The 26233-nt window shown below is 42.2% G+C and overlaps 1 protein-coding gene across 1 annotated transcript in view; it reads right to left on the minus strand.

The window, feature by feature from the left end:
- LOC114644669 (sodium- and chloride-dependent GABA transporter 2-like) overlaps positions 1–17160 on the minus strand; it is a 35559-nt gene extending 18399 nt beyond the window's left edge. The window contains exons 1-8 of the mRNA XM_028792706.2: positions 16989–17160; positions 8754–8888; positions 5872–6012; positions 5103–5190; positions 4582–4714; positions 4316–4450; positions 2334–2437; positions 715–839 (exon numbers count right to left, since the gene is read on the minus strand). Of these exons, the coding sequence (XP_028648539.2) occupies positions 715–839; positions 2334–2437; positions 4316–4450; positions 4582–4714; positions 5103–5190; positions 5872–6012; positions 8754–8888; positions 16989–17160 (1033 nt within the window). The remainder of the gene's footprint in view (positions 1–714; positions 840–2333; positions 2438–4315; positions 4451–4581; positions 4715–5102; positions 5191–5871; positions 6013–8753; positions 8889–16988) is intronic.
- Positions 17161–26233: the final 9073 nt, after the last annotated feature.

The following is a 26233-nucleotide window of genomic DNA, read 5'->3' on the forward strand; positions in this document are numbered from 1 at the left end:
ATATCACAGCTCCAGCTTATTCAAAACTCAGCTGCAAGAATCCTTACTCAAACCAGCAGCAGTGAGCACATCACACCCATCCTACTCTGTCTTAACTGGCTCCCTGTGTCTTACAGAATCGAATATAAAATCCTACTAATAACCTACAAAGCTTTAAATGACCTTGTGCCAAACTACATCAGTGACCTTCTCCATCACTATGTGCCTGTCCGCCCACTAAGGTCCTCTGATTCTGGCCATCTTGTTGTGCCCCTCACTAATCTACACTCCATGGGTGACAGGGCCTTCAGCTGTATAGCGCCCAGACTCTGGAATGACCTACCAAAATTAATCAGGTCAGCTGACTCCATGAATTCTTTTAAAAAACAACTCAAAACTCATCTGTTCAGGAAGGCTTTTAGCTCTACTTGACTTTATTACCCTTCTCTCAGTTTACCTTTATGTCAAGATGCTCACGTAACCTGTGAGTGTGTGTGTGTGCGAGACCATCAATTATGTTGTCTGTTAGGCTTTTTTTTTTAATTTACTGTCTTAATCTTCTTTATTTATTTATCTGGTTTAGTACAATACTATATACTGTATACCCTGCCATTCTTTTTTAAACTCTGTGAAGTGCCTTGAGCATGGGAAAGGCGCTATATAAATAAAATGTATTATTATTATTATTATTATTATTATTATTATTATTATTATTATTATTATTATTATGCTTACCAGACTCTGCCACTTCATTGATGGACACACCTTGTTCATAAGCCATGAAGCCCAGTGTAGAAAAAACAGCAAAGCCAGCCAAGATACTTGTTCCACTGTTCAACAGGCACAGGTGAATGCAGTCCCTAAAAATAGACCAGATCAGTACATCCATTAAAATGATTACATCCTGCCTGAAGAAGGGGGCTGAGTTGCCTCGAAAACTTTCATATTGTAATCTTTTTAGTTAGCCAATAAAAGGTGTCATTTTGCTTGACATCTCACTACACATAAAATGGCTAACATGGTACAACACCCTAATACTACATTAAAATGAAGTAACCTAACCCAAATGCATGGTCACAGGAGGCCAGAGCTTATCCAGGCAAATTCTGGCACAAGGTAGAAACCATTAGTGGATGTGACAGCCGCCCACCACAGAGCACTCAGGCTCACACACAACACCCAGCCAACGGGTGTCACTGATTAACCTAACAAACAGGGTACCGGGGGCCCACAGAGATTCATCATGGCAGACACACTTAGAACATGCAAGCATTAGAACCAGTGAGACACAATAATGTTATCATTTATTTTTTAAACCTGATTTTTTCCAGTGTAGATAGATAGATAGATAGATAGATAGATAGATAGATAGATAGATAGATAGATAGATAGATAGATAGATAGATAGATAGATAGATAGATAGATAGATAGATAGATAGATAGATAGATAGATAGATAGATACTTTATTAATCCCAGGGGGAAATTCACATACTCCAGCAGCAAAAAATATTAAATTAAAGAGTAATAAAAAATGCAGGTAAAAAACAGACAATAACTTGAATAATGTTCAACGTTTACCCCCTCTGGTGGAATTGAAGAGTTGCATAGTTTGGGGGAGGAATGATCTTCTCAGTCTGTCAGTGGATCAGGACAGTGACAGCAGTCTGTCGCTGAAACTGCTCCTCTGTCTGGAGATGACACTGTTTAATGGATGTAGTGGATTCTCCATAATTGATAGGAGCCTGTTGAGTGCCCATTGCTCTGCTACGGCTGTCAAACCGTCCAGCTCTATGCCAACAATAGAGCCTGCCTTCCTCACCATATGGTAGGGAGATGTAATCAGGCCGGGTAATGGAGTGTGCAAAAGGAAAAAGAATCCTGATTGATTAGTTGATTATGGCCATTGATAGTTTATATCAGTATTTCCCATCCACTAGGTTGGTGTAGGTGGGTCACAAGTGGTCGTTTCAGTTTCTGTCATCTGCCAAAGAAATCGACAGCACTGCACAAAATTGTTCCCTTTTCTATTTTTCTAACCACGCTTGCTTCACAATGGGGGACATTCTTCTAATTGCAGTCATTTCACGGGCTCCTTAGTAGCTGCCTGTGGGTCATCACAGAACCTAAGAGCTAAAACTGGGTCCTGAGACCATAAATATGGAGAAATACTAGTTTACATGATGCAGCTTAATAATGAAAGATTATTTGTACTGTGTAAATTGTTTCTATCTATCTATCTAGAAGTCATGGATTATTTCTAATAGCTCCTTTATTATGATATGTAATTTGAAATTTAGTTTGCAATATGTTCAAGAACAGAAGCAATTACAGAGAAGCAGAAGAAGGACTTACTTGTAGCAGTCATTTGTGTACTTGTTGTAACTGCTGAGGGTTATCAGATTGCCAATGCAAATAGTGTAAGAGAAGAAAATCTGAGTTCCAGCGTCCATCCAGACCTGAAAGGGAAATAAATAGTTACAGTACTTTGTTTTAAGAGTTAGATTGATGTGTTGAGCTGTAGTAACTACAGAGAGATAAAGCTGATCAGCCACAGAATAAAGTTATTGGAAGGAGTAGTGGAAGCTCGGTTAAGAAGTGAGGTGATGATTAGTGAGCAGCAGTATTTTTTCATGCTGGGAAATAGCACTACAAAGGTGATTTTTCTTCAGAGGTTGTTCATGGAGAAGTATAGAGAAGGCCGGAAGGAGTTGCATTGTGTCTTTGTGGACTTGACTTGAAGAAAGCATACTGTATGACAGGGTGCCTCGAGAGGAGTTATGGTATTGTATGAGGAAGTCGGGAATGGCATAGAAGTATGTAAGAGAGGTAAATGTCCACCCTGGGGTTTCACTGAAGTCGTAGGTGTATCTTACATAAAAGGTTTATCATTGGTCAGGGCTATTTTGAATACAATGGGCACCAGTCACCACTGCCATTGCTAAACCCTTCCTATGTTTATCCCAGTTACAGCAACTGCACTGTTCCTCATGTTATTATTGAGATTAAACACCATTTAGCGGTTGGTTGATAATGCCAATTATTTACAATAAAATATCTGCAGATAGTATTATTCAATCAATTCTGTGTTAATTATGTTGAAATAATTGCTTTCCCCTTCCACATATTTCCAGAGAAGTGACTTTTTTTGCACTCTCTTAGCTAACTTACCTAAAGTAGCAGAAGGCGCTGCTGTGTGAGCTGTATGTACTCACAGCCCAGTGTCTGACTCCCTTCCATTGGGAATTAGAGAGGCTATCAAACGAATAAATGAGAAAAAGACACAAAATATACAAGTTCAAGCAACAGCTCCGACGGTAAAATTGAAACAGTAAACTAATTCTTAGTTGAACTCGCAGAGTTTAAAGATTAACGTGTTTGCAAATTTGCCAATGCTTTTCAATGGGAATTTTTGAAATTTCAACACTTCACAAAGCATGATCTGTTCGAGATATCTCAACAAAAATTGAACTGTCTCGACAAATAATAAGTGCCCCACATCTCAACAAGATTGGTTTCATGCAGACAAACAGACAGACAGACATATCACCATGGACTATTGCAATAGGTGCTTCTGAATTTATGTGAACACACCTAAAAAAAGTTTGCTTGTATAATTCAATAATTACAAATAACAACTGTGTCAAGAGCTTAAGAGCTAAACATGGTAATAAGCAATAATTATCATCATAAAATTGGCTAACAACTTCATCCATCTTTTATTCAAAATGACTTACAGAAGTGGGTGGCACAGTGGTAGCGCTGCTGCCTCCCAGTTAGGAGACCCGGGTTCGCTTCCCAGGTCCTCCCTGTGCGGAGTTTGCATGTTCTCCCCGTGTCTGAGTGGGTTTCCTCCCACAGTCCAAAGACATGCAGGTTAGGTGCATTGACGATTCTAAATTGTCCCTGGTGTGTGTGTGGGCTGGTGCCCTGCCTGGGGTTTGTTTCCTGTTTTGGCTGGGATTGGCTCCAGCAGACCCCCGTGACCCTGTAGTTAGGATGTAGCGGGTTAGATAATGGATGGATGGACTTACACTTGTACCCTGACAGGAGTCAGCCTTGAATAAGATGCCCCTCAATTATATAGCACACTCATGTGTAGATGAAGATTTGGAGTCAGCATTAAAACATATTATGTCTTTTGATTGATGGAGGAAATTGGATTGGTAGATATGATCCATGTGAACACATAAGTAACATGCTAATTCTGCTAAATGATCTTTTTAAACTGAACTGAACTGAACTTTGGCCCAAACAGTAGTGCTACACAAAGTAAGGTACCATCTTATCATTAGAACTCATTGAAGCAACTGTATTAATTAGATTAGTTTTGTCACCTGAGGATCTGCAAGCCGAGATGGCTCTGGATACAAGTAGTAAATAATACCATCCTTGGCCCCAGGGAGAGTGAGTCCTCGCACCAAGAGGATGATCAGCATAATGTAAATGAATGAGACCGTAAAATACACCACCTGTGAGAAGCAGAGACAAGTCTATTGATATTGACAATTGTCAAACTCTATCTGCTTACTTAACTTTGGTCAAAAAATGTCCTCTTAGTTAACCTAATGCTTCGGTACTGTGTGTTACATTCAGACCTCACCTTGCCTACGGATCTCACTCCCTTCCAGACACAGAAGTAACAGATAATCCAGGCGAGAAGGAAGCACAACGCCATCTCCCAGTTCAGGCTTCCCAGTTCGTCAATCCCTCCAGAGATGTTCAGAACCCGTCTGCTGTGTGATCAGAAGGCACAGTGGTCACATTCAGCACTGGACTCTCGAGCTCATTCTGCTCAGGCCAAACCACTGCTGCTTTAGAAAGACTTTTAAAACTTACTTGGATTTGCTTTGCTTACACAGTTGTCTAAAAAGACTGTGAGTAACAGCAGGAGAAGCATATTGTTTAGTGCTGGGAATTGAACTGACATATCTGTGGTTTGAAGCCCAGGCCACTCTGACTGTTATATTTGTTCCCACAAGTTTAGAAGAGTTGATTATCTGCCACACCATGTGGTCCTCAGCTATACTTCATTCTTTTCCAGTATTTATAGGTAAACCCTATCTTCATTAGCTATACTGTACACTCACTTAAAGTATATTATCTAAAACAAGGCTGGCTTACTCCCAGAATTCCACTGCTGGTGAGGTGGCATTCTCCAGTTTCGTCCAGTTGGTAGAAAGGCTACTCTTGTGAAACTCCTCGCAGGTGGCTGCAGGGTATAGAAGGACAAGTCAGTGTGTCATGCTCCTATGGAGAGAAGCAGGAACATATACTGCAAAGGCTTGTATTGGTAGATGGTTTACCAGCTCACCACCATGAAGTGGTCCTTATTCACATAAGATCTGACTTACTAACATTTTTTTTTGGACAACAAAGCTTTTTAAAAATAAACCAGAGCTCTCTGCATTGGCAAAATGTGATTTCAAAAATCCATTTAAAAAATGTCTGGGGTATTAAGAACATGAATATTGAGAACACTGTCACACTAAACAACCCAAAGGCATTTTAATATGGACTGGATGGACCGATCATAACCAATAAAATTATATCCAGTTATGTGCAAGTTTTCCAAAGCTCCAGAAACAGATTTCATTGGGTACCATTCTAATATTTGACAATTGGGCCATTTCTGCACCCTGTGACTCTGTAGTTAGGATATAGCAGGTTGAATAATGGATGGATGGATAATCTAATCTAATCTAATCAATCACTTGCAGAAAGTCCCTGAAAAATTCAACAAAATCACCATTTATGACTGTATGGGAGTTCTCCATGGGTTACCCAGGTACATTAAATTCATATTTTCTTTTACTTCCTTTTACTGTTTCTCATGAAAACTAATTTCAGATGGATGTTGTCCCTTGTTTCCCCTTTTCTATCTTTACATTACCTGTATTCCATGTGTTACTGCAGCTGGCCCAGGGTAGCACTTTGCTAAAGGAGTGGAAAAGATAGAAGAGTGCCCAGGCCAGGATGATGATGTATATGATGGCAGTGTAAATGATAATCATCAGGCCTGCATATCCAATACCTACAAAGATAAATGCACATTAGTAAAAGCTTCTAATATCACAGTTCTAGGGGACCTGTAATACAATGCAATAACAGCAGCAACATTTATTTGTATGAAACATTTTTGTCTATAGAATATGTGCATCTCAAAATCACCCAGGCTCTCCACCTCAACTCCGACCTCTCCTACTAGTAGATAGATAGATAGATAGATAGATAGATAGATAGATAGATAGATAGATAGATAGATAGATAGATAGATAGATAGATAGATAGATAGATAGATAGATAGATAGATAGATCTGTAAGGCACTATATGATAGATAGATAGATAGATAGATAGATAGATAGATAGATAGATAGATAGATAGACAGATAGATAGATAGATAGATAGATAGATAGATAGATAGATAGATAGATAGATAGATAGATAGATAGATAGATAGATAGATAGATAGATAGATAGATAGATAGATAGATAGATACTTTATTAATCCCAAGGGGGAAATCACATACTCCAGCAACAACATACTGATAAAGAACAATATTAAATTAAAGAGTGATAAGAATGCAGGTATACCAGACAGACAATAATTTTGAATAATGTTAACGTTTACCCCCCCGGGTGGAATTGAAGAGTCGCATAGTGTGGGGGTGGAATGATCTCCTCAGTCTGTCAGTGGAGCAGGACATTGACAGCAGTCTGTCGCTGAAGCTGCTCCTCTGTCTGGAGATGATACTGTTTAGTGGATGCAGTGGATTCTCCATGATTGACAGGAGCCTGCTCAGCGCCCGTCGCTCTGCCACAAATGTCAAACTGTCCAGCTCCGTGCCTACAATAGAGCCTGCCTTCCTTACCAGTTCGTCCATGCGTGAGGCGTCCTTCTTCTTTATGCTGCCACCCCAGCACACCACCACATAGAAGAGGGCGCTCGCCACAACCGTCTGATAGAACATCTGCAGCATCTTATTGCAAATGTTGAAGGACACCAGCCTTCTAAGGAAGTATAGTCGGCTCTGTCCTCTCTTATACAGAGCATCAGTATTGATGGATGGATGGATGATGAATACGTTTAAGCTATGCAATCCATGACAAAGTTGTGGTAGCTAACTCCTTTGGCAGTATGGGTTGGTGAACAGATGAGGAAAGGCAACCTAGCAGTTAGCTGGGATATGGCTTGGCAAGATGGCACACATCGACAGCAGGGTGTGCTGCTTGATATGAAAGTGGTCCATGGTATCATACTTAAGCCAAGTGAGGAGGCCTACTTTGAAAGGATGAGTAACCTCAATTGCCATGGTGAAGGCAAAACACCCTGAAATGAAAGTATCAGGCCCACCAGGTTAGGGGTTGCTCAATACCCCTACACCATCAAACACTTAAACTATCAAAAAGCCCTGAGATGATAGCCGAATGGAAAACGTGGTTAAACCTAAGCAAGGTAAAATGGATTTTGATTTACAGATAGCGACATGGAATGGGAGGAATCTCAAGAAACAACTCTTAGAAGAGTTAAAAAGTGAACACAGAAGCAATATGTTGGATTGGCAAAGACATCATGAATATTAAAGACATTATAATATATTACAATGAAGGATGTCATGTTCTGGGAACTGGGTTTGGTGGTGAGAGATACTGTAGACAGATAGGGTTTGAACTGGAGGATGAAAGAATGTGCTCACTAAGAATAAGAGAGAAGTTCAATTATATATGTGTGCATGCACTAACAGAGGAAGTGGAGGAAAAAGGAAATGTTTAATGAAAGATCAGAGAGATTATATGACAACCAACACAAACCATAATAAAAAGATGAAAATAGAAGATCTAAATGCTAAAGTAGGGAATGAAGAACAGTATTATCCGATTGTTGGAAGACACAGTCAATATGCAGAATATAATTGTTGCATATTTAGGTGTATATATGTGTTTTATTGTTGTTTTTGTAAATTATGAATAATGATGTCTTATATGTATATTTATTTGGCTAATTATGCACTGTCTTTAATCAGCAAACATCATAGTCCACGGGGATTCCTGTCTAATCTCATCTGTCAACCTGTCCATCGTCATTGCAAATAAGAAAGGGCTCAGAGCCGATCCCTGATGTAATCCCACCTCCACCTTGAATGCATCCGTTGCTCCTACCGCAGACCTCACAACGGTCACATTTCTCTCGTACATATCCTGTACAACTCTTACGTACTTCTCTGCCACTCCCGTCTTCCTCATACAATACCACAGCTCCTCTCGAGACACCCTGTCTCGAGACGCGATGCAACTCGAGACGCGATGCAACTCCTTCTGGCCTTCTCTAAACTTCTCCATCAACATCATCAGAGCAAATATTGCATCTGTGGTGCTCTTTTCTGGCATGAAACATATGGCATGTAATGACTTACTAATGAAAATTATTATAAAATGTTGCCAGTATATGAATTACCATTTAATGACATTTAAATATTTGAATGGATAATCATCTTTTAAACATTATATTATGTACTGTATTTTAATGAAAGTTATCATAAAGGGTTACCAGGTGCTTTGTGTTTGGCTATATATACAAACCTTCATTGCTGTTTTTAGGTAAAAACCCTTTTGTGGTTTCAGTGTCATTGATGGCAACAGGTACTGATACTGTTAAATTAAACAAATGCAAAAGAAAAAAAAATTGCATTTATCTTAATTTTCAAATACTGATGCACACGTACCCTTCTTTAAACTCCTTAAAAATGATAAGCAAGCACCTTTAGCATCTCACCTTCAAAGAGCGGGCAGATGTTCCTCCAGGAGATTATTCCAGATTTACGGGTGTACTGTCCCAATGCTGTTTCCAAGAGGAAAAGGGGAACACCACAGGTGACCATGAAAAACAAATAGGGAACTAAGAAGACCCCTGCATGTAGGACAAAAGAAAATTTAGGGTGCAAGCCTTAATGTTCACTCAGTTAACAAATTCATTCTGTCATCATGGACACTGTCAGAGAGCTGACCATATGCTTTGTTTACTGCAACTGAAGTCTTCAAATCGTTAATCATGGAGTCCATCTGACACCGAGACACAATGGTGTGCAGACAGATACAAAACCTTATGGACATTGGGGGTGTCAGCAAATGTCTATCCAAAATGGTGCCCCACTGAGATCACTGTCGGAATGTTAAAAGTTATAAACAAAAAGAGAACAAAAGTCTAAAAAAGAAAATAAAAGTCTGAATCTTAAACATCCAAAACCCAGATTTATCATATGGGGTAACATAAATAAGGCCCAGTGTCATATGGGAGGGACATTCTGGCTACCACAATGTACTCCTGCTTTGCTAGAGATTCTTAACACAAGAATTACCAGAGTTTACGAAAAAACTCGTAGATCCGGCCCACCTTAAATCCCATCGCACCTCTCCGTCAGCGTCTTTTGTCCTGTAAATGTGCCGATAAAGACAAGCAGCAAGCAGCCTGCTATTCCATCCACCCACTGCCACAGAACGTTCACAGCTCATGCCTTGATTGATTATCTGGGAGTGAAGTGCTGGAGTTTTGGAGTGGAAATAATAGATCGTTATTTGGAACACATGCATTTCATGTGTGTGTCATTTCTACAATAATCTGTGTAAACACATTGTTAAAACAGAAACGTTTTTCATATTTTAGTAGTAAATGACAAAATGTTGGCATAAACTATATAAGGCATGAGCGGAGAACTTTGTGTACGTTGTGCGTGTAGTGTAGTCAAGACTGCCAAAATACCATTTACCTCTTACTGCAATGCCTCATCAGACGAAGGTCATGTAAATTGCTTTGTTTACTGCGCTTCAATAAAAAGATAAATTTCTCCCTTTCTGATGAACAAAATCTATCTAACAATCTATCTACTGTCAGGTCCATAAGTATTTGTACAGCGACACAATTTTCATAATTTTAGCTCTGTTTGCAACCACTTGAAATAAAGCAATCAAGATGTGATTGAAGTGTAGACTTTCAGCTTTAATTTAAGGGGTTTACCAAAAATATTGTAGGAGCCATTTAGGAATGACAGCCATTTTTATACATGGTCTTCCTATTTGGCTCAAAAGCATTTGGAGAAACTAACATAATCATAAATGTTTGGATCATTTTCAATATTTGGTTGAAAATCCTAAACAGTCAATGACTGCCTGAAGTCTTAACCCAAGGCCACCTCCAAGTGCTGGGTTTCCACTCTAGAGATGCTTTGCCAGGCCTTTACTGCAGCTGTCTTCAGTTGCTGCCTGTTTGATGGACTTTCTGCCATCAGTTTTGTCTTCAGCAAGTGAAATGCGAGTCCACTTGGGTTGAGGTTAATTGATTGACTTGGCCTTTGAAGAATCTTCCACTTCTTTGCTTTGAAAAGCACTTGGTTTGCTGTCACAGTATGCTTTGGCTCATTGTCCATTGTGGGAAGCAGCCTGGACACAGACAGATGGACATCGTTTTAACTCCCAACACACTTTTATTTACACAGTATAAAAAGTGTACAAATCCAGTGCCACAGCACCAATCACCCCACAAGTCCAGGCCAAAACCACACTCTGCCATTCCTCTCTTCAGGCCACCTCTTTCCTCTCCCAGACCTCGTCCTCTTCCACCTGACTACAGTCCTGAATGAAGGGAGGCAGCCCCTTTTATTGTCCCCCGGATGTGCTCCAGGTGTGCTCCGGAAATCTTCCACCGACACGCCCCAGTGTGGCAGAAGTGCCGGCTGTATCCCTGGAAGCACTCCGGGTGTCCCTGCTCCTCTTCCCCCCAGCACTTCCTGGTGTGGCAGAAGTGCTGAGGTCCAGGGCTCTCCAGGCATTGGGGCGCTGCCTGGCGGTGACCACAGGCCCCTACAGGATTGGGCTTCACAGCCCTGTACCCGTGGTCCCCAACACAACCAGGGCGGATGCCCCCTCGTGGTCTGGAGGAGGCGTGAGTTTCACCCCCAGCCGCGTGCCACACCATCTGTACTGTGAAGCGTCGTCCTATCATTTCTGCAGTATTTGTCTGAATCTGAGCTGATAGTATAGCTCTATACACTTCAGAATTCATCCTGCTACTTCTGTCAGCAGTCATATCATCAGTAAACATCAGTGACTGACTTCCATTCACAGCCATGCATGATCAGGCCATAAAGTTGCCTCCACATGTTTCACAAAGGATGTGGTATTCATCAGATTATGAGCTACTTCTTTTCTTCTCCATAGTCTTCACTAGCCATCATTCTCATATATACTGATCTTAATTTCCTTTGATTAAAGAAAATTGTTCCAAAACAGGACAAGCTTTTAAAAAAAGTTTTCTGGCAAAGTCTAATCTCTTCTTCCTATGCTTGAGGATTACCAGGGATTTGCAGCTTGTGGTAAACCCTCTGTCTTTATTTTCATGAAGTCTTCTTTTGATTGTAGACTTTGGCGATGATAGGTCCACCTCCTGGAGAGTGCTCTTGGTTTGGCTAAATGTTCAGAAGGGGTTCTTCATCACCAAGGACAGAATTCTGCGATCATCCAGCACAGTTGTCTTCTGTAGTTTTCCAGACCTTCTGGTATTGCTGAGTTCACCAGTGTGTTCCTTCTTTTAAAGAATGTACCAAATGGTTGATTTGACCACTCCTGGTGTTTCTGCTGTCTCTCGGATGGGTTTGTTTTGTTTTGTCAGCCGTAATGATGGACGGTTTTTACTTGTATGGACAGCTCTTTGGACCTCATATTGAGAGTTCACAGTGACACCTTCCAAATGAAAATTCCACACTCAATGAATCAACTCCAGAACTTTTACCTGCTTAATAGTTAATGGAATAATGAGGGAACTGCTCCCACCTGGCTGTGGAAGAGCTTGTCAGTCAAACATCCAAATACTTTAGAACCCCTGAAAATAGTGGGACCGTTTATAAAAATACCTTTTCATAATTCCATGTTTGGAATTACATCGTGACTATGCAACGTATAACTGCCCGTGAGTGAATATTGTTTCTTTCTCTATACAAGAAATGTGTCTGACAATAGCATTCACACAAATGAGAAATGATTCTCTCACGGGATTTCACTTTTATCAAACAATAAATCTTTTAATTCTCGCAGATACGCCTCTTCATTGGGAAGAAACACTTTTTTTTTTCCCTGATGGCAACACGAATTAGACAATCTCCAATCTCTGACTTAAAGTTTAAATCCAAACAATATATTTGATCTCTTTTCACTGTTCCGTTACTTCATTGAGTAATAATTTCCACTTTTTTGCGCTAATGTGATCTGTACTATCCTTTTTTGAGACTTTTGAATTTTCGTGCTTCCATTATCTCTAACCTGCTCTGCATGTGTACCACGCCAACGTTTTTGAATTCTTTATGACGTTCTACTTTGTCATCTACTCTTTGTTTTATTTCTGGCCCCGGAATCTCTTGGCACAAAGACTCTTCTCGTGGGACGTGAAAGTGTCTCTCTGAGAAAATCACGTCTCATCTCCTTCCAACCTTCCAAGATATTTTTTATAATAGAGAGATTTTGCAAATTATTTTTCTTTAATCATTTTTCATGAATGGGAAGCTTCTTTAAAAGTATTACATAATATATCTTCTTTACAGAATTATCTGAATACTAAAAAGAATTATATTTTGGTCTCTATTTTTGCTGTTCAGGTTGTTATGGGATTAGAACTCGGTCGCTGTGAGAAAGAAATATTGTCGACAGAACGGCAAGCTTATGCCAATACTTCCTCACCCTGATCATCAAGGCTACTCCTTTGCAAGAGTAAACAAGTAAAGTCGGCACAAATATTTACCCACTCCACTCACTGGAAGAGGCAAGTGGGGGCAATCCGATGCGTCTCTCACTTGTATGCTCCTATATCACACTATATTCTCTCTCCATCATTGCTGTATGTGCCTTAATTGGAATTGCTTAACCACTGATTATGGTGAAATTTGTTATTATTCTATTATCATCAATACTGACCACGTATGCAAATTTTTTTTTTTTTTAAATTTTATTTATTAATTTTATTGTAATCATTCCATACAAATAGATCCATTTATACAAAAGCATGGCCAAAGGAGAATTGCTAAGGGCTTTTTAATAGGGCAAAAATAAACAAGGAAAATATATATATATATATATATATATATATATATATATATATATATATATATATATATATATATATAAATAAATAAATAAACGGAGAAGGAAAAGAAATGTGGAAATTATTATTTCTTCTTATTCTAAAATATTATTGATTAGATCCTGCCAGGTTTTGAAAAAATTCTGTACAGATCCTCTAACTGAGAATCTGATTTTTTCCAATTTCTAATAATATAAAACATCGGTTTCCCACTGACTTATCAGTGAAGGTTAAGACGCCATCTGCGAGGTGAGTGTGAGGGGCTTAATGATTTTAGCTCCAAGACTAGAGGGGCATGGTCGGAGATAACAATTGTGTCGTATTTGCACGATTTAATCATAGGCAAGAAGTTATTATCTATAAAAAATTAATCAATTCTTGAGTAGCTATGATGCACTGGTGAGTAGAAGGAATATGATCTTGAGTTTGGGTTAAAAAACCTCGAGGGGTCTGATAAGTTGTGGACAGTTACAAACTGTGTAATTATCTTTGCAGTGTTAGATGTAGTCCCCCCTGTCACAGGAGTCCTATCTAAGAGTGGATTTAAAACACAATTAAAGTCCCCAACCATTATAATTTTATGAGTGTTCACATTGGGAATGGATGCAAATCTATTTTGCATGAATTCCTTATCATCGACATTGGGTGCATAAACATTTATCAAAATCATTTTACTGTTAAATAAGTTGCATATGACCATCACATATCTCCCTTCAGGGTCCGATACTACATCTGATGCTACAAATGTGACTGTTCTGTGTATGAGAATTCCCACACCTCTAGTTTTCTTTGCAAAGCTAGAATGGAACATTTGGCCAGTCCAGTCTTTTTGTAGTCTGGACTGATCCTTGCTTAGTAAGTGGGTCTCCTGTAAAAATAATATTTTAGCATTTAAGCCTGTTAGGTGAGAGCATACTTTCTTTCTCTTTAATTCGTGATTCAGGGCTTTAACATTCGAGCTCACAAAGTTAACTGTCCCATCATGGAGACCTTGATTCTGAGTTTTTAATGTCATTTTATAGTCTTAACTGGTAGTGAGGCAGTTTTAATCTTAATTTCAAATTTCCCCATGAGTTATTGCCATGTAGCCTATTGTTACGTTGATATTTATAGTTATAAGGATTAGAAGAATAGATTTGATATAGCCTGCTCTCCTTCTCTCCCCCCTTTATCCCCCCACCTCTCATTTTGCCTCACCGCATGAGGCTTGATCCCACTTCGCAATATCCCACTCCTCTGACATACGAAGAGACAGAGCATGTCCAAACAAAACAAGACCCCCCCCCCCCCAGCAGCGGCATTTGAGAATTAAAACAAAGTAGAGATATCTATTGCAGCTAAAGTCTAAATACTATCTGCCAAAAATATAATCATTAACAGTCTTTAAGCTTAAAATATAATCTTCAGCAATTTTAAGATATTAAGATAATAAAATAATGAACCCTGGGAATGATTTTAAAAAGTGGTCTAAGATAAACTTAGTAATGCAATAGTAGAAATAGCAATTAACCAAGGGTATGATGTTAAACAGTCTACTTTAGGGTAGTAAAAAAAACAAAAAAAAACAAACACTACTTTAATTACTTCCACACTTCCACATCTATAGCTGTAATTAAACATATAGTTTATATAAACATATAAGTTAAACATATAGTGTCCAAGTAAAGAAAAGGATGTATAATTATAATACCTGTCTCTTTAAAAGTGAATCAGACAGCAGATGATAAGTCCTTTCTATGCCATGACAGAATACGGCTCATTATTGACTTTCAAAAGAGTGTCGGGAACAGCTTCTTTAATTCCTTTTCAGCTTCCTCCTTGCTTGAAAATACATAATATTTGTCTTGAACTTCCACTTTCAGTTTGGCGGGATACAAGAGGCTGTATTTGATATTGGCTTTCCGTAGGAGCTTTTTAATGTCGAAGTAGGCTGTGCGTTTTGCAGCTGTTAAAGGTGAGAAGTCGGGGAAAATACGAATGAGATTATTTTCAAATATAATCTCTTGCTTGTATCTGAGAAGTGCCATCACATCAAGTTTACATCGTAATCGTTCGAAGCAAACAATAAAAGACCTGGGTTTAAAGGTGTTTGATCTGAGTATGCGATAAGCTGCTGCTATCTCAGTATCTAGTTTAAAATCATCTCCAATTATTTTAGAGAGTAATTCTACTGCAAATTTCACTGGATTTGAATTTTCTCGTTTCTCAGGTATACCTTCAGTTCTTATATTATTCCTTCTGCACCCATCTTCCAGGGCTGCAAGTCTGTCTCCGAGTTTTTTGCATTTGGAATTCGCAGCTGTAGCTTTTTCATCAGCGTTAGATGCCAATTGTTCCGCTGTTTCAACTCGAGCCGTGAATGCCTGCTTAACGTCATTCAACTGATCTGCAAGTTTTTTCAGTTTGGATCTATTTTCTTCAATGTATTCCTCTAATTTTCCACTATGCCTTTAAAGGTCACCCGTATTTTGTTATCCGTGGCCAGTGTATCCGTCGGACAGTTTGCTTCGGCTTTCGTGCTCCGCGAGTGGAATAGCAGCTCCTGTTACAGCAGATGCTGCGGGCTCGCGATGAATAGATGAGAGCACGTACTGCAAGGCCTTTTCTAGTCTTGAATGATCCTCAGAATTTGGCGATCCATCGTGACCTGTGTCACTTGCACCCTCGCTCCCATTTTCACTCTCGACAGGAGACGATGCAGTGGAGCGGGGTCCTAGGAAGTCTGCGCATTCGTCTGCCTGTTCCAGGTCAGTCTCCGAGAGACCATACCTCGTACTTGGGCCGGATGTCTGTCCAGACTTTGATGCAGCTTTAAGTTTCTTTTCCGGTTCTTTCTGACTTCTCTTCTTGTTACTCATGTTGATACATTGTAGTGGAAGTTCCTTTGGTCGGGTAAATACAGGATACCTCTAAATAATATGAAATACGTGGGAAAATAAAGCCGCTGCTAACGGAGCTCCGCTTCAGACGTCCATCTCCTGTAATGGACGAGATGTGGTTTTGTGTATGCAAAATTTTAAGAAATTCGCTTTGCCAGAAGTGAGTTTAAAATCAGTTGCAAGATTTGACCCAGACGGAGTCAAGTTAAATAAAATCATTCAATAATAACAAAAATGGCTCTCATTCCTAAACAGAACATATGATATTTTTGGTAAACCCCTTAAATTAAAGCTGAAAGCTGAAATCACGTCATGATTGCTTTATTTCAAATCCATTGTGGTGGCATACAGAGCTGAAATTATGAAAATTGTGTCGCTGTACAAATACTTATGGACCTGACAGTAGATAGATTGTTAGAGAGCATTTTGTTCATCAGTAAAGGATAAATTTATCTTTTTACTGATGTTCATTTTCAGTAAACAAAGCAAATTTAGGTGACCTTTGTCTGTTGAGGCACTACAGTAAGGTGTAAATGGTATTTTGGGAGTCTTGACCTCTTCTTGTAAGTAAGGAGCCTACTGGACTCCTCATGCCCCTTCATGTAAATTGTGTTTATTATGGGGCACAGGCTTACAGTAAGTACTGAAATGTCCCTACATATCCTCTGGACCTTCAAATTCTAGCTGTTATGAATCTGTGTTGCAAGCTTTATAGATTTGAAGTGAACATGAAAACCCAGCTGAAAGTTAGTTTTATGGACTGTTTCAAAATAGTAATGAAAAAGAATTCATCATGTAAGTGAAAATCTACCCTGTTAATATAATCCAAATATATGACACCTTTGCTTTGTGATGGCCTAGGTTTCCATAATTATACTGAACATTTGATGACACCACAGGCCAAGTCAATGTTTATAAATCCCAAGATGACCTTCTTATCTTACACGTTAGACATTTTTAGGTATGGAGAGATCTTTACTTTCTTGTTTGAACACTTTTCCCTCACCTCCTCCATTCTTGTAGCACAGATAAGGAAACCTCCAGACGTTTCCCAGGCCCACAATGTTTCCAGCAACAGCCAAAAAGTATTCGGCCTTCTTCGCCCACTGGCTTCTCTTGTTCTCTTTAGTCTCTGCTTCAGTGTTGATCTTATTAAGCTGTAGTGAAGTGTTGTCCATGGTTCCTATGCTAAAAATTCCAAAATAGCATGCGGGATAAGAAATATGAAAGAAACAGAGCAGAAGCAGTTCTATTCATTGATATGACGGCACATCGTAATGTCTCTCCATAGAGCCTGGAGTGCAACTCAATGCCTGGCTGTGGCAGCCTGTGTGTGATCTTTGCATGTCTCCTGCTCAGACTGCCACTATCCGAAGTCACATTTTTAGGAAAACTGGTGACACTAAACAGCCCCAATGTGTCTGCAGAAAATTATTTGTGTTTAGGGCGACATTTAAATTAAAGAACATTAATAGAGACTGAGAAACCTATCAGTTAGTTATATACCAGCAAGCCCGCGATTCTGGAAAGAATCGCAAATCCAAGAATGGCAATCACCTCATGGAGGGTGGGTGCATCCTGGGAAATGTCATTTGATTAAATAAACATATTTGTACTAAAGCGGTTTCTTTTTGCAGTTGTGACTCATGTGGTTGTGGTGTTTCAGAAGCACGTTGTAGGTGCCTTGTTTCCATCAGGACGTAAATGCATGACAAAATCGCAGTGAAACGGAGGCTGACCGTCATCATTTTGAAACACAATTGCCACTTCATTAACGATGGGAACATTGTATCGTCTCGGATCCCGTTGTTTGTCCTTTATTAGCACTAAGGCAATTGTAGTTGGTGCCACACCGTCCGCCTCTGCTTTTGTATTGGCTTCTCTTTCAACCTCATGTAGCATTTTCATAGAGTTTGCTAATGGGTGATTGTTTATGACTTCAGCTACATTTCTCACTATTAGCTCTGTGGTTGATATACTGCATCATCCAGATCTAACACGTACATTTGGGCACATTTGCGGTGGTGATTTGGCTCAGGGTGCACTGTTCCAATCCGATGCAATATTTGTCAACACACGTGAAAGCAGTATGGGCCATTCCCAGGGGGGAATCCGATGCGTGGTGAAACATCATGGAGGGTGGGTGCGTCCTGGGAAAGTTCATTGCAACGTGCTTCTGTTATTGTTTTTCTTCACGCAGTCTCGTTTTTGTTTTTTTTTTATGGCTGTGTCGTCGTATATGCGGTGGTGTGGCCGTTCGCGTCCGGGCGGCTGTACAATCTGGCGTGCACGCTTTACCTCAGGTATAGTTCACAGGTCGTAGGCATGGTAAAGTTTCCATTTAATTCAATAATCCCATTTGAACTAAAGCGGTTTCTTTGTGTGGGCGCGTTCGTTCATTGTTTTTATCCATGTTGTTTGGATGCCACCTACTGACTCTGGTTTGCACTAAAGCGGTTTGTTTGTGTGGGCGCCTTCGTTCATTGTTTTTACCCATGTTGTTTACTGTTAGGAATCATAATTGCACTTACGTTAGTTGAGCTGTTTCATTTTTGAGCCGTGACTCCTTTGCCTGGGAGCTGTTTCGTGCACTTCATTTGTCTAACGGGTGTGTTTTCTGTGGCTGTGTCATTAGCTATGGGTGGGCTCATTGCAGTGGCGATCACACTGGTAGGTGTGTTTTCTGTGGCTGTGTCGTTAGCTATGGGCGGGCTCGTTGCAGTGCGGCAGTGCGCGTGCGCTTCGATGCACCCTGCATCCATAACCTTCGGTTAGTAACATGGATACCAAACTGATAAAGTCTAAGATTATGAGGTTGAATACAGAAGACAATAGTATGATTAAACCCTTATTGTAGTTGGCACCTTATTTTTCTAAACTTGTCAATAGCTCATCCTTACAGTCAATAATCTTCCATCCATTATTATTATTATCCAACCCGCTATATCCTAACTACAGGGTCATGAGGGTCTGCTGGAGCCAATCCCAGCCAACACAGGCTGCAAGGCAGGAAACAAATCCCGGGCAGGGCTCCAGCCCACCGCAGGGTGCGCACACCCACACACTAATCGCCAATGCACCTAACCTGCATGTCTTTGGACTGTGGGAGGAGACCCACGCAGACACGGGGAGAACATGCAACTCCATGCAGGGAGGACCCGAGAGGTGAACGCGGGTCTCCTAACTGCGAGGCAGCAGCGATACCCACTGCGCCACCGTGCCACCCAGTCAAGAATCTTAGTTTAATAAAAACTCATCCTTCATAATTCAGATAAGGACGCATGCGATATACATTACCTGCGCTCTGCCACGTCTTCACATTCTTTAAGTGACCTTTTCACTCTGCAAACTGATACAGACGATGTTAAAGCAATGCAAGTGGCTTGTTCAATATCAAGAGAAAGCTCAGTACACTTCAGCAAGTCGTGTACACGAAAATGACTGAAGACTGCAGCAGTTCTCTGGACTTGTGCCAGAATTAACTTCAGGGAAGTCCAGTGTCCTTAATCAGTTACCAACTGGGCTAGTAAAATGTCCAAACACACACACACACACACACACACGCTGCTGCACAGCTTGATATTTAAGCCCCTTCCATATATAAAATTTGTAACTTTTTCCATCAGTGCTGGCAGATTCCCCCTTCACACACTTGCAGCCCACTGCAGCATTACACCAACTTTCCCAAGATTTGGAGTGTACAAGGAACTTCCTCCAATAAGTTATCTGAGAATAAAACCGCATGTGTGAAAGAGGCTTTGCAAAGACAAATGTTAACCTCACTAATTTAACTAAATTCCCAGGCATTCAAAAAATGTAGCAAATGACACACAGCTTCTGCAAAGTGACTTTAGTATTTTTCTTACTGCTCTAAAAGTTAAATAAACTGTTTAAAGAAAACCTTGGAGCCCTTTAATTTAGATTACTCCTCCACTGATCTAACCACATTATTGTTGTTAAATTTAGGCAAATTTAAAGGAAGTAGAGAACTCCATGATTTTTTTTTGTATTTTTATCTACGCAGTACACGCTACAATTGACAACATTACCATTTCACCACATAACAACCTTTTTCATTTTGCATTTCCATCTGTTAACCTAAACCCTCATCCCCCAATACATTTGTATGAAAAAGTCTTATTGTTTACACATTTTGGTTTAATTCCAATTCTCAATTAAATTCTTAATCCCCATTGACCACAAATCCTTCAATCTCTCCTTTACAGCTGTGAAACCCCATCTCTCAATATCGCTCTTTATTTTTCTTTGTATTTAATTTTCCAAATTCTTTTCAACCCTCTGGTCACACACCTTCTTATCATAATACACTGTCACACACGTGCGCATGGGAGGCAGCTAAAGGGCTTGAGTGACGGCAGTTCTGAGTTATGCCGGGAGGTGGCAGAGTGCACTGACTCTTTTTCTTTCTTGCCTGCAGACCATTCCCGGGAGATTCCACCTGGCTCTTGTGACATCATTTACGGGACCGAGCCAATGGAAGGAGTCCTTACTGGCTCCGGCCCCTGTGACGTCACGTCCGGGCCCGAACCAACGTCCCTGATCCTTATGACCTCACTTCCTGTCTTCCCCTTTAAAACCCTGCCCTTTGTCCTAATTCCTCAGTCTTGCTTTGGACCCAATTGTATGCACACCAGTGCTGTTGATTTACATTAAACGACTTTTTCAGCTAGGATACCAAATTATACGGGTGGCTGCCCCAAACCTTTATTTGAGTATGTCTCGTCTTTTTGAAACTGGCGTAGTCGGCAGGATGAAGAAGTCCTGGAAGAGAAGGGGACAGGACCTGCAAAACATCCAGGTGGGAGCGTACCGGGACCGAGTTTCCAGGAGGGGAGGGTGTCCCGTGGTTCGGTGTGACCCGGTGCAGGCTCTGCCTCTGGCAGGCTCCATTAGGCAACCTAGGCAGGCCGGGGAGTGTGCAGGAGGGGCTCACAGAATTGGGCTGCTTCGGAAGCAGGAGACAAAGAGGGCTGTTTGTGCTCTCTTGGGAGAGAGTGCCCGCCTCCCTGTAAAGCCAGAGCCCCGATTTCCACCTAGGGGTGCACCAGACTGGCAGGTGAATAGAGTGAAAGCCTGGAGGTTCGACCCAGAGAGGCCGACCCCGTAACAAGCCTTGAGCTTATGGACAAAGGTAGGGCTGTGGCTACGGCCACACGAAAACACGCCCTATCAAATAATTGAACAGTTGGCTTGCTATCTGTTGCTAGACTCACTACCCCAGCGCTTCACCCAGCCGATTTGGGGTAGAGAATTCATAAATATGGCAGGGCTCATAGAGCTCGTGGAACAACAAAGGAGGGCCTCCCGACCTGGGAGAGCTGAGCCGTCCCTGGGTCAACCTCAACAGAAGTACGTCCCAAACCCTAGCCTCCCTCTGTACAACCCAGAGCTTGCACCGACGTCCCCAGGGCCGCTTGTGAATGAGGTGGAATGTAGGTGGAGGGGGAGGAGGGGTTGGTGTGCTCTGACAAACCCGTTGGCGGTCCCGCATACAGGCGTGGTGGTCGTTAACGGGTATAAAACATCTGTATTATTAGATACCGGCAGCAACATGTCCATTGTTGCCCGCCGATTTGTGCTACCGCAACAGTGGTTAAAGTTTAAGACTGGTATAACCTGTGTCCACAGAGACACCCGCTGGCACAGGACCGCCGTTTGTGTCATCAGTTACGGAGGTTCAGTTCGGAAGTTAACCGTGGCCGTCCATCCTGAGCCTCCACACCCAGTGATACTAGGGCGGGACTGGTCTAAAATAAAAACCGGTGAGTCACATACCACTCCTGGGGATAACTTGGGCCTAGTTATAGATGGGGATGAGCCGTCTCAAGCTGCCTCCATGCCGTGTAATCAGCCGGCAGAGAGAGACGAAGCAGTCGGCCTGAGTGACGTGGCAACTCCCGGGCCGTCGCGTGCCAATATGTCATCCACCAGTGCCGCAGCGGAGCGGGAGGAAACTATGCCCCTTGAGGTCGGCGCCGACCCTCTCTCCCTTTTACGGTTTCAATTTAGAGAGACGCCGGCTTCCTTTAAAAGGGAGCAGTGGAATGACGATTCCCTGAAATTTGCAAAAAATGCAGTAGTCCTTGCCAACGGCCAACGCACAAACCAGTCCATGCCACAGGGTCCTCACTTTGTGTTGGAAAACGACCTTCTATATCGTGTAGCAGTGCATGATGGGCAGGAGAGAAAGCGACTGTTAATCCCGCGGACCTTCCGGCGGCAGGTCTGTGAGTTAGCACACTCCCATCTCCTAGGTAGCCACTTGGGAACCAAAAAATCCTTGGAGCGGATTAAGCTCCGTTTCTACTGGCTGGGAATCAATGAGGAGGTTCGTCGCTTTTGCGCTTCCTGTCGGAAGTGTCAACTGCGACAAATTCCAAGAAAGGACCGTGCTCCTCTCATTCCTATTCCCCTGATTGATGTTCCCTTCCAGAGAATTGGGGTCGATATAGTTGGACCTCTAGAGCCCTCAGCCCGAGGATACAAATACATTTTAGTGATTGTGGATTATGCTACGAAATACCCCGAAGCTGTTCCTTTGCGCTCAGCCACTTCTAAAGCAATCACACGGAAATTATTAGGGGTCTTTTCGCGCGTGGGTATCCCCAAGGAAGTCTTGACAGACCAGGGGACACCTTTCACCTCGGAGACATTCAAGGAGACTGCCAAGTTACTGAGAATAAAGCATTTAAAGACCGCGGTGTACCATCCTCAAACCGACGGTTTAGTGGAGAGGTTCAATCAGACTCTCAAACAGATGCTACATAAGGTGGTCAGCGAGGACAGACGGAACTGGGATCAGCTCCTCCCCCTCGTCCTTTTTGCCTATCAGGAAGTCCCTAAAGCCTCCATGGGGTTCTCCCCTTTTGAATTACTTTATGGGCTACAACCCTGGGGCATATTGGATATTTTAAAAGAAGAGTGGGAAGAAGAGGCTCTTCCCTCTACAAATATATTAGAGTATATCGCGCAATTACGCGATAGATTTGGAAAGATACGGCCCCTCCTTAAAAGTCACATGGAAGATGCCCAAACAGCACAGGCCCGTTATTATAACCGCGGCATGTCTCTCCGGGAGTTCCGCCTGGGAGATCAGGTCATGGTCCTAGTGCCTACCTCCCACTCGAAGTTGCTTGCCCATTGGCAAGGCCCCTAGGAAGTTAAGGAGAGGAAGGGACTGGTCGACTATTTGGTGAGTCAACCGAATCGTCGGCCGAAAGAGCGGGTTTATCATGTGAATCTGCTGAAACCGTGGAAGGACAGGGATCCCGATCCCTCCTCCGGCCAGCCCCACTCACTCTTCGCTCACACCCACAGCCTTAACTTCGGTGCAGACTTAAGTCCCCGACAATGGCAGGAGCTGGAAACAGTTATCCGGGCTGTTCAGGAGGTAGTCAGTGAAAACCCCGGATGGACCTCTCTGGTTGAGCATAACATTGTGACAGAGCCAGGGGTTAATGTCCGAGAACGCCCGTATCGCCTTCCCAAGGCAAAAAGGGCTGAAGTGGAGCTTGAGATCAAGTGCATGCTGGAACTAGGAGTGATTGAGGAAAATTATAGTCCCTGGTCCAGTCCCATTGTGCTGGTCGGTAAGCCTGACGGGAGTTGGAGGTTTTGCAATGACTTCCGTCGGCTTAATCAAGTCTCCCAATTTGATGCCTATCCAATGCCACAAGTGGACGACTTCCTTGAGAGGCTTGGACAGGCTCGATATTTGACCACTCTTGACATGACAAAAGGGTACTGGCAGGTTCCTTTAACGGACTCCGCAAAGGAAAAAACGGTGTTTAGTACCCCTAGCGGACACTGGCAGTATCGTGTCCTTCCATTTGGGTTACACGGGGCCCCTGCAACCTTCCAGCGTCTGGTGGACAAAGTGCTCCGGCCTCATAACTCATACAGTGCTGCCTACCTGGATGATGTGGTCATCTATTCCAGCACATGGAAGGAACACCTATAGCATGTCCAAGCGGTATTGCGGACACTTGGTGAGGCCGGGCTCAGGATTAATCCCAAGAAATGTTTCTTCGGATTAACCGAGGCCAAGTATTTAGGCTACCTGGTGGGTCGGGGTACCATAAGGCCACAGTGCTCCAAGGTAGACGCCATTTTGAAATGGCCCCGTCCGCGAACCAAGTGGCAGGTCCAAGCCTTTCTCGGGTTAGCGGGGTACTACCGCTGGTTTGTGCCCCGGTTCTCAGAGAGAGAGGCACCCTTGACTGATTTAACAAAGAAGAGGGCCCTGAACATTGTGGTATGGACTGAGAAGAAAGGCGCTGCATTTAGTGACTTAAAGCAGGCCCTTACGTCCACACCTATTTTGATGGCACCTAACTTTTCTTTGCCTTTCATCCTCCAGACAGATGCTTCGGACACAGGCTTGGGAGCAGTGCTGAGCCAAAGCGTCGATGGTGTGGAACACCCCATCATGTACCACAGCCGGAAACTGTTAGACCGGGAGACCAGGTATGCAGTGGTGGAAAGGGAGGTTTTGGCGATTAAGTGGGCGATTACTCAGCTTAGGTACTACCTGTTGGGCTGGGAATTCACCCTTGTCACGGACCATGCACCCCTACAGTGGATGGCTCTGCACAAGGAGTCGAATCCACGGGTCACCAGGTGGTTTCTTGACCTACAGTTATATAAGCACGCTGATGCTCTTTCCCGAGTTCACGACCTCTCGGTTAGGGTCGTGGGCTGTGGGGGGGGGGGGCCTTGTCACACACGTGCGCATGGGAGGCAGCTAAAGGGCTTGAGTGACGGCAGTTCTGAGATATGCCGGGAGGTGGCAGAGTGCACTGATTCTTTTTCTTTTTTGCCTGCAGACCATTCCCGGGAGATTCCACCTGGCTCTTGTGACATCATTTACGGGACCGAGCCAATGGAAGGACTCCTTACTGGCGACGGCCCCTCTGACATCACGTCCGGGCCCGAACCAATGGAGAACGATCACGTTCCTGATCCTTATGACCTCACTTCCTGTCTTCCCCTTTAAAACCCTGCCCTTTGTTCTAATTCCTCAGTCTTGCTTTGGACTCAATTGTATGCACACCAGTGCTGTTGATTTACATAAAACGACTTTTGCAGCCAGGATACCAGATTATACGGGTGGCTGCCCCAAACCTTTATTTGAGTATGTCTCGTCTTTTTGACAACACCTTGCATCTCATATGTACTTCTTTGTTCCGTTGATAATCAGCCATATCAAACAGACCTCCCTTTCACTTGTTGCATTTCCCTCCCATTTCTATATTAACCCTTATGACAAAATGTTACCATTCTCAATAATCTTATAACATTTGCCCATACTTCTTCTGTCCAGCTGAACTCCCAAAGCACATGTCTGATAGTCTGGTCTTGGACACGTGTTTGTGTGTGTCAAGCCTTGTCTATGCATCCTCTCCCTGACACATAATCTTCCCTACACCACCATCCAGTTTAAATCCTTGAAATTATTTTCAATGATAACCCACTGCAATGTCCAACTCTGGACGGGATACTCGTCAGTAGCAGGACGCTCTCCCGCACACACAAACACAGACTGGATAAATAGCAAGTTTTGGACATGTGGAGTAAGGAGAAACTCCACACAGATAGACTTTAGATATTTAAACATCACCTGAATAAGAACAGAGCCAAGCGCTACAGAGTTGTAAGCTGCCAGTGCCTATTACTGTGCTGATGTGCTTGGTGCATTATCACAATACCATCTGCGACCCTTAGGTGGTGCTATAAAGTAACTAAATACAGAGACCCACTTAACACTAGAATTACCAGAGCCTACGAAAAAACTCGTAGATCCGTCCCACCTTAAAATGCTTCGTACTTCTCCGTCAGCGTCTTTTGTCCTTTAAATGTGTTGATAAGCAGCAAACAGCAAGCAGTCTGCTATCACATCCCCCCACCGGCACACAGTTTTCTCAGCTCAAGTCTGCTTACCTACTTGTCAGTTGCTTAGAGCTGTATAGAGTGAGAAGTCATGCAAAATGACACCTTTTATAAATACTATATCGTTATTTGGAACACTTGCATTTCATGTGTGTTCCGTGTCTACAATGATCTATGCACAGTAAACAGATTGTTAAAACAGAAATGTTTTTCATGTTTTAGTAATAATTGACAAAATGTAGGCATGAAGTGTATAATGTGTGAAGCCTGAATTCCAAATATCTTTATACACTTTCACAAAAGATAAAAGTATAACAGAACAAATAGGCTTTTTTCTATAAC

Source organism: Erpetoichthys calabaricus, chromosome 5, assembly GCF_900747795.2.
Source record: "Erpetoichthys calabaricus chromosome 5, fErpCal1.3, whole genome shotgun sequence".
In the NCBI taxonomy this organism is placed as follows: Eukaryota; Metazoa; Chordata; class Cladistia; order Polypteriformes; family Polypteridae; genus Erpetoichthys; species Erpetoichthys calabaricus.